Below are 18,171 nucleotides of genomic sequence, written 5' to 3' on the forward strand. Positions count from 1 at the left end.
TTTGGTCAAAGTGGCAAGTTTTAAAGAGTGACTTAAAGGAAACATGAGAGATGTAGAGAGGTGGAGAAGTATAGAGAGGAAATTCCAGGGCTAAGGCAGATGAAGTCAGTGGTGGAGCAATGAAAATCAGGGTGCACAAGAAGCCAGAATTGGAGGAGTGCAGAGATCTCGAGTGTTGTTGGGTTGGGGAAATTTTCACGGGGAATGTTCAGAGTGGAACATGGCCATAAAGCAATTAGACACATGAAAAGAGGAAAATAAACATGGAACAATACTGTGAGGTTATCATAGCAAGCCTAGAAAGCACAGTTTTGGGACTGTGAAGTTTAGCACTGATGTTTGGAAGTGTTCATTTAAAAAAAGGGCGGGTGATCAACAACTGGAGGAGTTGCCAGGGATGGGGATTGAGTCCAAGACACTGGACTCAATTAAGAATTATAACATGTTCTTTGGGGTTGAATTATATCAAATGGGCAGGAGTATGATGCTTCAATTGAACTTATCTAGCAAGAAAAGAGCAATATCACTATATGAATATCATCCAATAAACACATACGCAGTAATTTTAGCATCTTGACAACTTTGCAGGAAGAATGGTTTTAGATGTTTCTTTACCTGATACCTAATTATCTCACCAAATTTAATTACTATAATTTAACAGCCCTGACACAGTAAAACACTTTCCATAATTTTATTGGGTCAATCTTATGCTGAGTATTTACGCATATGCAGATGTTAATGATATGAAACCCAGATCAATCTGTTGAAAGACTGTAAGCATTTGCATTCCTAGATATCTACAGGCTCCAGACCGAGGCCTTGTTTCCATATTAAATGCCTGTTTCAAAGCAGTTGGATACATTTCCCCCCTCTGAACTGGAAATACTGCTGCTCAGTAAATCACATGCTCAGGTTCCTAATTGCAGCAAAAGCTTAAATGTTTTCTGCCTCTTTTATTTAACCAATGATAAGTTTTTAAATTAATCACTTAAAAGTGGTAATAAGTATTTAAGGGAGCACCACTAATACATCGAAACAAAAATTTGCCAGAAACCAAAAAAACACATTGAAACAAGGGCCTGTTGCAAAGGAGGGAAGAAGATAAGGCCATTCAACAACCCATCTTACCCTGGGCATTGTAGAGATCTTAGCACCGTATCCTGCGAAACTCAGTTTCTCACTGGTACTTATCAATACATGTACTAAACTATTTTCTCCTAAAGCACATGCAATGCACCAACTATTACATTTAACTCAAGCCCATTTGAACTTAAACGAGTTCACATGGAAAGAGGTCAAAGCTTTGTTCACACACGTGGGAGTAAGGCAAAGTAACTGGTTTTCAAAAGTGCCGTACAATGTTGTTGATAGTTATTGCTTGCAAAAACCTTAGTTCAGTAATATATTTAATAAATATAATTGTAAAAATATCGCTATTGATTCCAATCAATTGCATAACAGCTATAACCTTACTTATAGCATGGTTTACTATAACTGAGAATTAGTCTAACGAGTTAGCAGCGGATGTGAGCTTCAGGGCTTAGGTTGTTGATTGACAGTCTGTCCACCCATTCACAAATCTCCGTATGTGTTTGAGTGGTGCGGGTTCTCATGGCAACGCCGCGGCAATTCCAGAACAGACAGTTCGCTCAACCAATCACAGAGCACCGTTCCTCATTACATCACCAGACTGACAGCTGAGGCGGCCAATCGGCACACCCAGAGGACAACAGATGCCCCAGAGACGACTGATTGACGGTTCGAAGAGACGAACAGGAGGCAGCTGATTGTGGGATCTGGCCAATAGGAGCACAATAAAGAGGCGGGCGGTAGGTTATCGCCCGCCCCAGAGCCAGGCCGGGGAGTAGTGGAGCGGGTGCAGAAGAGAAACGGCGCTCAGGAACGGGGAGGTAGCAAAATGGCGGTTGCGGGTGTTGGCGTCGCCGCCGTGAAACTCCTGGCGGGTTCCGAAATGAGAGTAACGGTGGATCACGTCGTCGACGATGCGTTGGTCGTGTCCCTGCGCATCGAGGAGAAGCTCTTCTCAGGGGTTCTAATGGATATTTCTAGAAGGTACAGAGAAAAAAATACAAAAAAATTAAACGCAAAAAAAAGCTCCCTCCCACTCCCCCGAGAGGCGGGTGAGGCCTGAAGCTGCACCTGGAGGGGCGGGTGCGGGCCAGGTGAAGTGGGACTTCCGTGTGAGCCTGAAAAGTGGCCGGGCTGTGGGCCTAGGGTAGAGAGGGCAGCCGATAGCGGTCTACCCTTTCTCCGCGCTCTGCTGCATCTGGAGCTCTTGTGGCAACGCAGGACGTGCGGAGGCAGAGAGGGGGGTTTAGCGAGCGGGGGCACTGCCCAGCCCAACCCAACCCAGCCAAGGTTCCAGCAACTCGTGCAGCACTGAACCCCGCCGGAATTCAATCAGCCCATCCCAACTTTTAATTTAATTTTGGAACTGCGGAGAAGGAATGTGAATATGCTCCTTGGATGCCCTCCTTTACTTTGTTTGGATTTACTTTTTTGAATTTAGGGCTCATCAGTATCTCTTCAAACACTTTTTTTGAAGTCAGACATATCGAATGAAAGATCATAACGTGGTTTTATTGATGAGCCAACTTCTATCTCCAAATTTAAAGAATGAGTTGAATAGTACCAGTAGGTGGTCACTTTGTTTTGCAATAATTCCTTTCACTTACCATTAGGCTGCTTGAAAATGAATGAGTAATTAATGATTTTTTGTGTGGCAAGAAAAGTGATACATCATACATTTAGGCACGATTTGTGTGTCTACATCAAAACAGTGTTTATTCCACAAAAGTAATTAGCCAGGCTGATAAAAGAAATAACTATTTGTTCAGGTGCACTTGGCAATGTACATCTCAAAACATAAACTGTACTCTTTTGTAGCAAACAACATTTTTAAAAGAAATATGTCTATTGGTAGAGCCTCTACTTTTGGTCAGGTGAAGGTCTCATATGTGTCTCAAGGTTTTTTCTGGCCCCCAGATTTGCTTTCGAAGTACACCTTCCAGCGTGTCCCCTTCTCTCAACCTGGTGAGAGCCCAAGAAGCCCCAACATGGTAATGTGTGCTGTTTTTGGATCAAGAATTGGGAAATTCTTCTGGTAGGTGGGGCAGCTCAAGCCTCCCATGCAATGTGGAACCAGCCTATTCCAGAGAACAGCAATTTTGCATACATTTCCTACTGCTCTTTGTTCACGGGGTATCTTGTTTGTATTTTTCTTGAGATAAATTTTGGCATGTGTAACCACACTTTTTGGGGGGGTGGGGAGTGGTTTCATGCTTATGAACTCAAAGGATGTAGGTGCTGGGGAATTCTGTTTCAGGCAACTGCTGTCAATATTTGGATAGTTGGATAAAAGTGAGGTCCCAACCTCAAAAGAACAACCACCTACTTGTACCAAGGTGACATTTGTCCAATTTGTATAGTGGCCATCCCGTGGCCTCTGAGTGAGGTTGATTTGTGGGAAATTAAGATATGAGAAAACCAGATTGAGACTGCTCAGATTTATCTAGCATAAGACCTTGCATCCAGCAGAGCATATATAGTCAATCTAGACTACATTGCAGCGGTAGATGTAAAATGAAAAACCATTTGCCCCTCCCAAGTACATTTTAGTTTTAATATTTTAATATAAATGTTGAAAGGATCCTTTTTTAAGTAACTATCTGCTCTAATTATTGAAACTATCTTTATACAAAATCTATTTAGAATTTATTTTGTCACAGCTTAAAAATTGATTTTACTGGCCATTTCACACTCCATCATTGCTAGAATTGGTATTGTGGGAGTAGAACTAGCAAGCAATTTTGAGAGCCAGGATGCAATTACTGTAGTGCTACAGTTTCCCATATTTGTATAAAAGAGAAACGTAAATGGCCACAGGTAAGCATTTCAAGAATTCCTTCAGTCACAAGACTTATGATTACATCTGTGATTTACAAAGTTAACAAGCTATGCCTTTATGTAGATACACCCTCGGTTACTTAACTAATACTTGCCAGTCCATCCTATAACATTGAGGCCATGATCTTATTGAAAGATGGAGTGGGCTGAATGGCCTACTATTCTTAATTTGTGTTTGTATAACACTAGTTGGTCTAATGTCAAAATTTTCACCTCCATAATGGTATGACAAAAGTGAAAAATTGCAGTGGAAATCCTCTGGGAAACCTTGGAGAAAGTGAACCAAATTATATAACTTTTACTACTTAGATGAATTTTTGCTGTAAATGTTCAAATGTTTGGGTAATGCTTGAAAATATGTATAATACATCTTTGTTTTTGCTTTGGTTTTTCCTTTAATTATTTAATGAAGGGTTGATCTCCCTAATGTCAGGCAATGTTTCATACCCAATTTATAGTGTTGAGATTTTTTTTTGTTCTGTATTAGTGATTTTGTTCTTCTGACAGAGCCTGCCCATTTATAGTTGGTGTTTCACCAGCGATAGGATGAAAGCCATGATCTAAAGCTGCTTTCCCTTTTGCTACTGTCACTGAGGGCATTTATTATGTGGGAAAGGTGAAGGTTTGAAATACTCAACTTTTGGAAGAATACCAAAAAGGTGGGATTCTGAAAAGTAATTTGTTCTGTCGTTTCTAGTAGCAGATGGGAACTGAATGTTGGATTCATTTGGCTTATATTTGCTTCTAAATGAGGGAATGAATGCAAAACTTTTAAGTAAAAATTGTAGGGCAAATATCTGCCAACATCAGTTGTTAGAAATCATTGATCTAAGAATGTGCTAAATGGTAAATATATTTATTCTATCCATTTATGGAGTAACTTGGAAACTGAAAAAAAACTTACTACGTGCATTTATTAGTCCACTGACTAGCGTACGATTTAGGAAGTTTATTTAACTCATTCTATTCACTACACTGCAACTTTGTATAGTTTTGTCACTAGTGAGATGAGAGATTTTTGAAGGAAAAATAAATTGCAAATGCTGTTTGATGAGATTAGTCCAGATAAATTGTACGTGAGTTAAAAGGCTATCCTCAAAGTGGGAATGAGTCATGTACTTGAATTTTTCTTCTGGTCATCGCCAGGAAGGATTCTTTTCATATTATTCACTAAATGCATTATTGTGTTGCATAAGTTTGAAACATTAATGCAAGAACAGTTAATTATTCAGAGCACTTCAAGGGATAAATGCCAGCAGAAACATTCAAAGCTCTGCCTTAATTTGGGTTTGATCATTCTGCTCAGTGATTAGCTATCAGTATCGTAAAATTCTGCTACCAGTGGCCTCAAGTTGGAACAATCTAACATGGTTTAAATTAATCCCATCCTCTAATTGTGGACAGATGTATGTCTTTTTAATTATCATTGCCTAAATGTAAAAATCAAAAGTAGATGTTTTAGTCTTCGCCTGGGAGAGGATATGTGAGCCTAAGCATGACATTTTGGTGGGAGGTGGGCAAGGATGCAATAAAATGTGAAGATGATTCATCTGTACTCAAGTCTGCCACCACAATGCACTTTTTATCATGTTTATTAATTAAGAATTTGATTTTACGATGAAGACAGGAGGTGAAGAGAGACCAGAATTCCATTTGCATGACATCACAGTGGGAATAAACAATTTAGCAGGTAGTTATTTTTGAATAAAGCACCATTTCTAAGAATCTGCACAGAGGGCAATTGGTTCTTGATGTTCTGAATTAAATCTAAAATTGCAAGTTATTAATGTACAAATAAAATTGAATTAGGGAGTCCATATTTAAAAGTCACTTTATGGGCGAGATGCTTATTTAAGCATTAGACCAACAGTCTATCTGTATATTGCTGCATTGCCATTTTGGACTTGTATAATTGCTAGCTGGGGCTCAGAAATTAAAGCTTGTTTAACTGAAGTCTTTATAAACCAGTACAAGTGATGGTAAACTTGACAGCTGCTGTTCCACTACAGTCACACCTGCTGTTAAACGAGAGCCATTTACCAGGTAAGCAAGCACCTAGAAAGGGCACTTACTGCAACTTCCAAGAAATGGAAATAAATTGTACAAATCTCTTCAATGGACTATATTGAGAATGAATGGAACCAAACTTCATTTTGATAGACATCTGCTAGGTTTGGGTTAGTACAGGACCTTGAACTAGATCATTTTGAAGGCCATATTCTTGATCTGTATCAATTTTATTACAAGAAGGTTTGACCATGCATTGATTTTTTTTGTTGCAAATTACAGTGTAATCCATAGTTGCATGGCAGAAGAGTGAGTTCAGTTCAATTCTGCATTGAAGCTGGTCTTTCCTGCTTTTTTAAAAAGTGTAGCTCTGAACTTTTATTTTGTGTGGGTGGTATATTAACAGCAGTTTAATTGTCACTAGTCAGCAATTTGGTGTTTTTAGCTTTTTTGGTTGAGCTGAAAGATGTCCAAATAATGCAAGAATAAAAAGTGTCCTGCTTGGAGATGAGTGCTTTTTTTTGGCAGTAAGGTTGGGGCAAAATGTGAAAACCTGATTTTAGGACTGAACACATTTGTGCTATACCTTCTCAGGTTTGGGCCCTATGGAATTCCTGTGACTGTGCTTCCAAAAAGGGAATACAAGGATGAAGCTGACTTAATGCAACTTCAGTGTGAATCATTCCAGCAACAGATCCAGCAAAATTCAAAATCTACAGGTAGTTGTGAAGCAGCATCTTTGATACCCTCTGCACAACCTAGTGTGGCTGAAAGTCTGTGGACTGCAAAACCTGCACCGTTATTTTACGAAGGAGCACCTTATCCTCCTCCATTGTTTATCAGACATACGTATAACCAGTCTATACCTCAACCTCCTCCAAGAAGGATTAAGCGACCTAAAAAGAAAATGTTCAGAGAAGAGTCTACTTCCATAATGAACTCTATTAAACTCAGACCAAGACAAGTTCTGTGTGACCGATGCAAAAGTAGTATTTCAGCGGATAAAAAGGAGTTGAGAAAGGGTGGCAGCACAAATGACACTTCTCGAAATGAGGACAAGAAACGAAAAAATGACAGTATGCCTGCAATGTCAAAGAGACTGAAAACTGACCACAAAATGGAAGCGAAAACTCAGTATGATGGTCAGAAGCGAAATACTGTCATTAAAATTTCAAATCTATCTACAGGCAAGGGCAAAATGGTCAAAATTTCTTCGCAAGTACACAGTTCTAAAATGCAGTTGAATCCCAAGAAAGTGCTACAGAACAAGAATGTAGATCACATGAAAGCCAGGGAAGTGTTGAAAATGGCCAAAGAGAAAGTTCAAAAGAAACAGCAGCAGGAAGTTTCATCTTCTGGTGATACCATTCCAAAAGTTCATTTTACACGGCGCTTTCAAAACACCAACTCTGGTGCTCTCCCTCCACGGATTCGCTTAAAGCCACAGAGATACAGGAATGAGGAAAATGATTCTGCTTACAAGGCTAAACTTGAGAGATTACGTAGCTGCAAGACAGCCTCCAAAGCGCCGCCTCGCTGCACCTCTTCCCGCTCAGCAGGTGAGCAGCCTTCTGAAAAAGATAGTCCCACAAAAGGGTTGGAACAGTCCACTGATGAGAATAAAGACACCAGGGAAATAAAATGGCCTTGTGAGCAGGATGAAAAACAATTGGGGAAAAGGGGCAGAGGAGGCAATATAACTGTTTATATGACCTACAGTCAAAATAAATCCGACTCTTCCGCCTTTTCAGTTTGTAGTAGTGATAGCGCAGATGATATAAAATCCTCCAACTCAGAATGTAGTTCTACTGAAACATTTGACTTTCCTCCAGGCAGCATGCATGTACCTTGCTCCTCCTCTTCAAAAGAAGAAAAGCTCACTAATTCTTTGAAAGTGAAAGTCTTTACCAAAAATGTCTCTAAATGTGTGACTCCAGATGGCAAGACCATATGTATAGGGGACATTGTTTGGGCCAAGATTTACGGCTTCCCCTGGTGGCCTGCCCGCATACTTACTATAACTGTAAGCCGGAAAGATAATGGCTTTTTAGTAAGACAGGAGGCCAGAATTTCATGGTTTGGGTCCCCAACAACATCTTTCCTGGCTCTTTCACAAGTCTCCCCGTTTTTAGAAAACTTCCAGTCACGGTTTAACAAGAAGAGAAAGGGCCTTTACCGTAAGGCCATCACAGAGGCAGCCAAGGCTGCAAAGCAGCTGACACCTGAGGTGCGGGCCCTGCTGACACAGTTTGAAACATGAAAACATCAAAGAAGGTAGGCAAGTCAAGCGGCTGGGGTTCCACTAAACTGATGCCCAAATTTAAATATGTATGGTTAATTGAAAAACTTCAAATTAGGCTCATTGGTTTAATGAGTGCAATTCAATAGAAGTTAGTTTTAGAATGAGGATTACTTACTGGCTATTGTAAGTGTTAAGGAAAAAACTATTTAAAATTTCAGTTTTCATTATTCCAGCATTAAGGGCAGGAATTTGGTAGACGGTTTAAAAAAAAACAAACTTAAATCCAAGAACAACCCCAGTTTCTTTAGGCCCAGTTGCCTTGGAAACATTTCACACATTGGGTATGTAGGAGCTGTAACTTTGAGGGACTGTGTGCTAACCATAGAACTGTTTCTAAGTTCCTGCCCTGTTGATTTACAGTTTAGATGTTTTAAGATGGAATTTCTGCTTTGAGATCCACCAGGGAAAAGCATACTTAAAAATTGGCTCCAAAACTGTCAACATGTTGAGGTGGCCCTTGTATTTGTGGCTATATCATTTCTAAAAAGCTTATTTTTGAAATTTTTTCTAGTACTAATGATCAAAATGGACCATGGAATTGATTGGTACAGATGTACTTTGGGCAATTATTGTTGTCAAATGCTGTTATCTTGAATAATGGTCCTGTTAAACTGAAGCAAGCTATTGGTTCATGGATAATTATCTCCATAAAATCTATTATATGGATGCTTACATTGATTTGTTTTTTAAAGAAACTTAACTAGAAAAATCATACAACTGGTGCATATATTAGTGATTCTTGCTGGATGGTTTATACCTGAACTGAGCCATTGTCTAAATGTGGGTAGGCAAGAAATCACCAACTGTGGACCATCTATTTCTGATGCGGTGATAAATGTCACGTTGAAGTTTAAATTTAATTTTCACTGCATGACTCAGCCAGTGATTGGATGAGATGAGTAGGGAGTTTGTCCAAAGTCCAAGCCAACGTTTCTTAAGCAACATCAATGAAAACCGTGTTTGCTGATTGTGGAACTTGAATAAGACCTTAGAGACATGTTGCTGAAGCTTCTGTCTTGCCAACATCAGGACAAACAGGAATACCAATTTCAAATCGTCACAACAGTTTACACGACATGAGAAAAGGATGCTGACTGGCAAGTTGACTCCGGCTGAGGCATTGCCATGGAGAAAGCAATGGGGGAATCTATAGACTCTCAAAGCTTCTGGTTCAAAAAAGGTACAAGAATTGAACAAATCCCTGCATATGAATGTATGTTGCTTCCAGCAAGCATAAATGAGCCATGTTATGAACTCGACTGATCATTTAAATTGGTAGTGTAACCATTGTTTGTATTAAGGATTGTTCAAGTCATAGAATCACATCTAACAAGCATGGGCTGGTTGAACAACCGAAGGAACATGCTATAAAAACAAAAAACTACTGCGGATGCTGGAAATCCAAAACAAAAACATGCTGTTTGATTTGATCAGACGATCTTTGGGTTCTACGGCCAATATATCTGGCGTCTCACCGGCATTGAAATTCATATACATTATTTAATTGTGTTGTAGGTCTATTTGGACTGACGGCAACACCCTGTTAGTGGAAAATACAGCAGAAAATGGCTTGCTTAACCTGTTCAAAATTGAGACACTTTGCCTTTCCAGGGTAATTTGAGGTAGACCAGGCATTTTTCAGGTCTGAAATGGTCATTGGCTCATTTGCGAGATACCTGATCAGGATAGCCAGTTTCCCCTAGGATAGCTTCGCACTCTATTTCTATATCAAACTTGCAATGTGAGCAAATGGCTCGGGCCCTATTTACAAGATCACTGGTTAGACTGATCTTATAGTGCATGGAGCTATGAATCCCAGTATGTATATTGACCAGTAAAGTTAGGCATATGGTAAAGTGGAGAACGCGTGAGTGGATTTTGCAACTACCATGTCAAGCAAACAACAATGTTGCATTTCAAAATCCTGAGTGTGCGATTTGCAACACTAAGTCAAGCTGTTTAAAATGGCTCATTGATGCTTGCTAAAGCAACAAATTCATACGCAGGGACCTGTTCTCTGCAAACAAAAGGAATATGTTCAAGCCTTTTTTGAATTACCCAAGAGCTTGGGGAGCCTATGGGTGCCTGTTGCTTCCTCTTTGGGAATGCCTCGGCACACAATTAATCAGCACCCTTTTCTCCTGTGGTATAAATTGTCATGATTGTTTGAAATTTGGCATTCTTGTATCGGTCCTGATGAGTGCAAGACAAAAAGCTTTGGCAACGTGTCACTTCTCAGCAAAATTCGAGTTCTGTACTAGCAAGTGACTGATTGTGTAACCTTGCTATATGTAATATTGATCGTCATATTTGCCTTTATATCATTGACTGCACTTCAAAAGTAACAAATTGGTTGTAAAGTGCATTATGTTCTGAAGTCTTAAAAGACTACATAAATAAAAGGTATCTTACTTTCATTCTGTTCCTGTATAACACTGTTTCCAGATGAAAAACTACTGGAAATATGACAAAGATGTGTGAAGTGATCAAAGACGGAACCCAAAATATTTGTCTATTGACAGTGGAAATAGGAAATGTATAGTCAATGTAGTATTTACCTGAATCTATTTCTTTTATGAAAAAAAATTGGGAGCTTGTATTCCTGCTACCATCTTTAACTGCTGGTATCTAATGCTCATATGTTGGTAAATGAAACTCTTCCAAGTTCAGCAACCCATTGTCAGAATCGAGCACGTCCAAGTATTTATTGGGACATGGGCAACATTGGTAAGGCCATGTTGATTGCTCATTTCTGGTTGTCCTGAATGTAGAGAGAACCAAGAGTCAGTCATGTGATGTTAAATTGGAATTGTATGTTAATCAGACAGGATAGCGGTGGCAGCTCTCTTCCCCTGGAAAGACATGAATCATCTGGGTTTTTTTTTACAGCAATCCAGAATAAAGCTCCCTCTACCAGAACATACCACAACTTTAACCTCAATAGCACTTTTACTGTGTGGTGTAATGACAACTGTCCATTGCCAGCCAGAGGCTTCTGAGGGAAATTGTTAATTAAGGACGACTTTGTGCTTGAGGCCCAAGCTTACTAGTCACTGGCTTTGAGACTGTCCAAAATCATTTCACACAGGGCACAGTCAGCAGACCACGAATACTTCAGTTTGAGATGAATTTGAACAAAAGAACGTACCATCTAGTTCCTCACTACTAATTTCTATATGTTGTACTTTATCTTACTACACGTTGCATCATGAAAACTAAGCCTGAAAGTGCATACAATGAATGGATCAGCCCTTACACTTGCAATTTAGAAAATGTTTTTGTTTCCCTTGTAAAATATTGACAATTAACTCATTAAACTTGACAGATCTCAAATGTGCCGTGAAACAACTACCTTTCTGAATTTTTTGTACAAAACATGACTTTCAAAGTTAAGTATCAACATTACCTTTTGTAAGCAGTCTTATTTTACTTTGCATTTTAAACTAAATTTCAGTTGTTCTGGGGAGCAATTTCTTTCATTTACCTACTTCTAAGCTTTCTCTTTTCTGGGTTATCGTGATTGAGCTATTCCATCTGCCACAGTCCCACGTGCAGCCTGGAGAATAGGACCAGGTTGCAGATAGGCAAGAACATTTAGGTCTAACCCTTAACATGGAAGTGAAATGCTACTTAATTTTCTTCCTCTAAAAGTTGCATTGCTAACAACAAATGGCAAAATTTGATGTACTAGTTTTAAATGGTCAGATTAAGAATGCTTGCCATCAAGAATGAAGGAATTTGGAGCTCAGTTGCATAACAGAAAAACCTGCCATGGGCTTTAGGTAGTTTTTATTACATCTCCGTTTATACAACTTTCATGTCTGGAAAAAAATAGCTGCAGCAAAAATAATCCTTAAAAATGCTGGTTCGTTTTGGTAACTTTTTCTTGAATGTTATGTCCTATTTATATGGACATGATTAGAGGGCTGCATCATAATTACCCAGCAGAAATAAAGGATTCGATGTTTGCTTTGGCAAGGCATGCATTGCTGTGGAGGGGAATGCTGAGTTACTTTTTCAAATGTTGGATAATCGCATTTGATTATTGATAATTGTCTATACCCTGCTGTTTAAATAGCTTTGAATATATCACCATTAATGGCACATGCGGGCCATTTCTAAATTGTTAAATTTATATAGTGGATGAGAAATAGATATTTGTATATTGGCACTGTTGTACCTTCCAAATGAAAATGAGCTTGACAGGTTTCAAATTGGCAGTGTTATAATGCTATGCATTGAGAGCTAAAGGCTTCCACATCATAGAACTACACTGCTGTAACGATAATGAATGAAGGATTCTAAATTCATAAATGGATAAAAGCAAGATAAGGACTGAAATACATGGGATGTTTAACCGGTGGTGGAGAAAGTAGGCCAACACTACAGCTCAGACAATCTAGACTTCTTTCCACTCCCTTTAGTTTTATGTACTGTTCCTATACTCATTTAATATTTAAATTTAAAATGAATTTTTAATTATACAATTGAAATAAGGAAGATTGGTAAAACTTTAATGTCAGACACCCATACCACCTTCAAAATGAAATGTGAAATTTTTTTTTGTTTGTTAGGCAAATTACTTTTTCTCGCATAGCATGTAGGTACTGTACTATGAGTTGTATTGGAAAAACTCCAGGCTTCCACAGGTATCACAATTTAGTTGCTGTAGCAGAATGTGCAACCCAATAAACTGCTGCTGCCTAGCTTCTGTGGTACTTAGGATCTGCTTTAGTTGGTCTTGATGTAATGATGCATCTTTTGCAATAATATGTCACAAAAGGACTAGAAGGGTTCCAGGTTTGATCATCTCAACCAGGCCTATAAGCGCAATGAGCACCTGTACTCTTCAGTGGATAAATCTAGACAGAGTTAAGATAGAATGAGATTAAATGGTAGGGACTGCTATGCATAAATAGCACAGCCCTGCATTCATTGTCTGGGTTCACAAATCACATACCTGTACCACCAGAACAAGTCACTGTCTTCACTTTGAGAAATGGGGTTAGAGAGGGAAAATATTGTATTGATGGTATTACATGTCTGGCAAATTTGTAATCCTGAAACTTTATATATCTGCTGTAATTTTATATGAAAACTTGAGGGGTGGTTATTAGCTCAACTGAAAATTGGATTGTATTCTCCATACCAGGGAACAGATGCTCAGTTTTTAACATTCCATGCATTTTCATGCTTCTCCCTATTCACCGTTGATTGAATACTTGTACTGACAGAACATTGAGTGATGTCAGTATTCTTATCCTGTCCAACAGAACCTGTAAATTGGGGGGAAAAATTTGGATTTGTATTCTTGGAGTAGCAGCTTCTCAATTAGTTAGCAGGTTATGATACTTGTACTTTCAAAGTCATTTTCAGCTTCACTTCTGCAAGAGACTATTTTATGATCTAATCAATTTGACTGTTTCTCTATTCAATTTCTTACATTAATTGAAGTTTTGACAGCAATGTTTTTTCTACTTCCCTTCCTTTAATGTCAAATGTTGAATAATTTAGGAAGAGATGCAATTCTAAGCTTTTAATAGAAGTTTTTTTTGTGCCCTTTGTTGGAAAACATAGAATTCCCATTGTCAGCTGGTCACTTGATTAGAGGATGACATCTACCTCTGCAATTAAAGGCCATATCTCTTAAGAAAATCTAACCATGCGTTAATAGTATTTTTGTAGATAACAGTATAAACATTATCTCAAACTGTCCCTTTTCACTTGTGTGCACACATTATTAACACATTATTCAATTTCAAATGATCAAAAGGAAAAAACATTGAACATAAAACATGTGATATGTACTTGAATGCAGTGGCCTGAATAGATTTGTGAGGCAGCAAATCATGTATAATATATTTAAAATGTCACATTTTAATCTTGTTTTGTGATTGTTAACTGAATTATACTTCTATTGTTTGACTCTAATTTGTTTCTTTTTCCTTTTAGCCCAACGACACTAAGGCTCTGGCTGCTGTTTCCTAAGATGTCCACTACACTGCCATTTATTGGGCTGCAACATGCAGACACCCAATACGCCATCTTACCCAGAATTGGGGGTGGGGAGGGGGGTGAGTGCTGGAGAAAAAAATTAAAAATCTGGCTGGCTAGTCATAATTAAAATAAACCTGACACTTGTACTTACTGTACATTGCTTTCGCACATGGAAAATGGAAGATATTTTTTAAACAAGATTTTGCAATTCTTAATGCATGTTGAGATTTTTCTGACATATATATATATTAAGTATATAATGACCCACTTGAAATGGCGAATTTTTTCTTAGAAATTCTTTTCATGTGATGTGCCCTGTTTAAAATGTGGTCACTGGATGAGTCCACAGTTAATGAATCCAGACATTTCTTACAAGTACTGTAGTTCTTTTTTATTTTTTTTATATAAATCCTGAGAGTTGGATTTTAATTATGAATTCAGTTTTAGAAATTGAACCATTTGTGTCAGGGATTTTTTTTTACATGTAGTACTGTATTTGCTCTCCACTGGTTTTGGCTTAGTTGCTTAATATTTAAGCTATGGTCCACATTTTAGTTTTGTCTTCATATCGAAAGGAGCCCAATGTCAATTATTTTGTGGACTTGAATACATTTAATTATGTGATTCAGCTTTAAGGTTTGCATAAAATTGAATGTTTTAAGAATGTGGTGTAAAACAATTATTCAAGAGATTAAAATTTAGATTGTATTATGATTGAGAGATTTTGGTCTTTAAATTACTTCATGCTTTTGTTTTCATAATACTTCACCATAAATGTCTGAAATTCATGTGGCTCAAAGTATACCGCAAGAAACATTAACAACTTGCCTGCAGCTAGTGTCTAGATGGTGCTGGGATCAAATAAGTATTACTAGCCTTCACTTTGACCATAGGCTGTACTTGGAATCTCACCCTTGACCCAAGTTTAAATTGAGTGGCATGTAGAGGGACTCAAATCTGGGCATGGTATCTCAATGCAGCATGGAAATCTTCAAGTTTCAGGTGGTTTGAATTAGTTCTGATGAGCTGAACCACTCAAATTTGATCAGTGTTTCATATTCAGATTTTACTGATTAGTATTCTAAGAAGTATAGTGTTATTAATAACCTCACCTCAGCTACAGGAAGCATAAACTATTAAGTGACCTTGGCCAATCTGCCTGGCAAGTCATTTATAGGGAGGTTAGCATATGCTGAGTGATAGGTGCACTTTTTTAACTTAAAGAAACAGTTCCCAAATTAAGAGAACTTTACAAATGCCTTAATTATAATCTTCCAATATTCTCACCTACTTCCTTTAAAACCATGGGATGGAAACCATCTGGTCCTCAGGATTTGTTAATCTTTCACACCATTACTTAATTAGTTATTTTGCCTACATTCATTTTGATGAGTCCCTTCCATGATTATTAATTTCTTGGGAAACGTCTGGCATGCTGACCACTTTCTCGACTGAAAGTAACTATTTAGCATGTCCATTATTTTCCTTGATAATTATCAGTTTAAGGAGGCAACTCTTTTTCACTAATTGGAAAAAATATTTGATTGTTTTTGATCAGCCAGGAGTGTCCCTACTGCAGCCTATAAAAAGTCAGAGGCATAAGCCACTGACGAGATCCAGGCCAATGTATGCTACCAATAAGATGATGGTTGGAGTGGGGCCAATTGTTTAATATTCCTTTGATTGTCCAGTATAATTTCTCAAGTCTTTGTTCTCCATAGTATCTGCCATTATAGCCATTGACTGTTGTATCTTAAATGGGATGGAACAAGGAGGAAAAATAGTTGATGCCATAATGAATGGCCACATGAACTCCATTGATCAGTCATTTCAATTGTTCTTGCTTGATTCTGGTTGGCAAACTACGTCCACCCAAGTCAAAAAAAATCTGTTAATAAAGGATATTTAAGAATATTACTCAAGTAAAATATTTGAAATAAATTCTAGCTGAAAGGCTGGTTTGGAACTTAAACACCATTATCAGCATACAGGAAATTAAATGAGGACAGTTAAGCAGAAATTGTGACTACAAGCACAGGAAATGAACCAGGGAATGTGTATCAAAAAGCAATTAAGATAGAACAAAAAGATCCACCAGAAAAAAAAAATGCAACTTTGTACTTGGATTCTGTAAATTAATTAAGGTATTTCTTTATGTGTTAACATTAAAGAGGATCACCATGAAAGATCCACAGCAGAAATCCGAGAAATATGAACCTGGAAGTCAAGCTTGCAGTGTAAAGGTATTTTAAGAAATTGCAAGCAGAGAAGAATTTTAGTCATTTCTTTGATAAGTTATTTTGTAACAACCAAGAGCTAGCACAATTAAACTGGGTTAGGCCTATGAAGTACTAATACAAGCATAGAATGAAGCATCAATATATGTGCCATTCAGAATAGACAATGTACATATTCTGCCTGGAAATCAAGTAGTAACATAAAACGTTCTTGATTGCCTAAAAGTTCCAATGACAGAATGAGGCTGCATCTAAGAACCTTGTTTAATGCTCCATAAAGGTCAGGTGTACCCTGCAGCTTGCCATCTATATAGACAGGATCCTTGCTATATTAAATATTAAAATTATGCTGCTCCACTCAGTTCCCACAAGTGCACTGGCTTCTAGTTCACAACTGACACCATGCAGAACAAAGCAATCGGTTGATTGGCAACCCATCAACCCATTGTGGCAGCAGTATCTACCATCTACAAGATGCACTGAAGTAACTCACCAAGGCTCCTTTGACAGCAACTTCCAAACCTGTGTCTTCTACCACCTGAAAGAACAAGGGCAGCAGATTTATGGGAACACCACCACCTGCAAGTTCCCTTCCAAGTCACAAACCATCCTGGCTTGTAACCGTATTGCCTTTCCTTCACTGTCGCTGGGTCAAAATCCTGATTGGATAAAAGTTAGGGATAAACTCCTTCGCTAATAGCACTAATGGTATACCTACACCACATGGACTGCAGAGGTTCAAGACATTAGCTCCCTATCAACTTTGAGGGAAATTAGGGATGGGCAATAAATATTGGCCTTGCTAGTGGCACTCATCTCAGATGAATAAAAAAAATCCCAAAGGTCTCAATGTGTTCCTCCATAAGTGACAAAATCGTACAATGACCTCTCAAAACTTGTGTATTCCTCTGAAAATAAATGGAACAAAGGTCAATGCCATCAAGCGAGTGTACCTACCTGGTTGTTTGCATCCTTTGCCAGTTTCTTGGTTTCTGTTCTGCTTGCTACGTGGAAAAGCTGCTATAGTCTTTTAGATTAATAGCTTGAGCAAAGGGTATTTAAAATAAGCTAACATCTTTAAAATTACTTGCAAATCTTTTGTTTTTAAAAAAAGTTCCACAGCTTCAAGTAGGTCTTTTGTGATATCAATACTTGCTATTTAACTAGGAAAATAGCTTGAAAAGTAGCCACAGCCCGTAAACTGAGATTGTTGTATGTTCAGCCAGTCTTTCATTTACCAATATGACAAGTCAATATTTATTAATAGCAAGAAATGGTTAAAACGGGTTATTGAGCACTAACATAAGGGGGTGAATAAAAAAGGTCAGTAACTCCCTGTAAATTTTCAGATTAACATATGTAAAGAACAAATTCAAAATAAACTTTTCAAAATGACTCCAATGCTACTTATTATAATATATGGAATACGGGGCTGGGTTTCCTGAAGAACTTGAGAACATATTTCTTGTACAAAATTCAGATTTTTGTCAACAAAATCAACTATTTTCATTTGAAAAGGTCAATAATTGTTCACATAATTTTGCTTAGTTTGAACCCCTTCATCCCATAGTATATAAAACAGCCAAAATATACTTCCAAAGACATTTAAAATATATGAAAGGTTAAATTGTTTTCCTTGTAGATGTTAATTGAAATCCATGCAAAATCCTCTAATTTTACCATACAGGTGGTCATTCGACC

General features: G+C 38.0%; 1 protein-coding gene across 5 annotated transcripts; it reads left to right on the top strand.

Moving 5' to 3' along the window:
- Positions 1-1,793: 1,793 nt before the first annotated feature.
- Positions 1,794-14,947, top strand: pwwp2a (PWWP domain containing 2A). Of its 5 annotated transcripts, XR_013577777.1 has the most exons (4): positions 1,794-2,073; positions 6,529-8,208; positions 11,562-11,624; positions 14,189-14,947. XR_013577777.1 is itself a non-coding variant. In XM_078550605.1 (3 exons), the coding sequence occupies exons 1-2, from the start codon at positions 1,919-1,921 to the stop codon at positions 8,192-8,194; spliced, it is 1,821 nt and encodes a 606-aa protein (XP_078406731.1). In that variant the 5' UTR covers positions 1,794-1,918; the 3' UTR covers positions 8,195-8,208; positions 14,189-14,947. The 5 variants fall into 5 exon arrangements, 4 of the variants coding, with proteins under 4 accessions (XP_078406731.1, XP_078406732.1, XP_078406734.1 ...); XM_078550605.1 differs by lacking the exon at positions 11,562-11,624; XM_078550606.1 differs by lacking the exons at positions 1,794-2,073; positions 11,562-11,624 and adding an exon at positions 3,016-3,124.
- Positions 14,948-18,171: the final 3,224 nt, after the last annotated feature.

This window comes from Cetorhinus maximus, chromosome 10 (genome assembly GCF_964194155.1).
Source record: "Cetorhinus maximus chromosome 10, sCetMax3.hap1.1, whole genome shotgun sequence".
In the NCBI taxonomy this organism is placed as follows: domain Eukaryota; kingdom Metazoa; phylum Chordata; class Chondrichthyes; order Lamniformes; family Cetorhinidae; genus Cetorhinus; species Cetorhinus maximus.

Coding starts and splice junctions, on each gene's coding strand:
- pwwp2a (XM_078550605.1), top strand. CDS start 1,919: ATGGCGGTTGCGGGTGTTGGCGTCGCCGCCGTGAAACTCCTGGCGGGT. Junction 2,074..6,528: donor CTAATGGATATTTCTAGAAG/GTACAGAGAAAA, acceptor ATACCTTCTCAG/GTTTGGGCCCTATGGAATTC.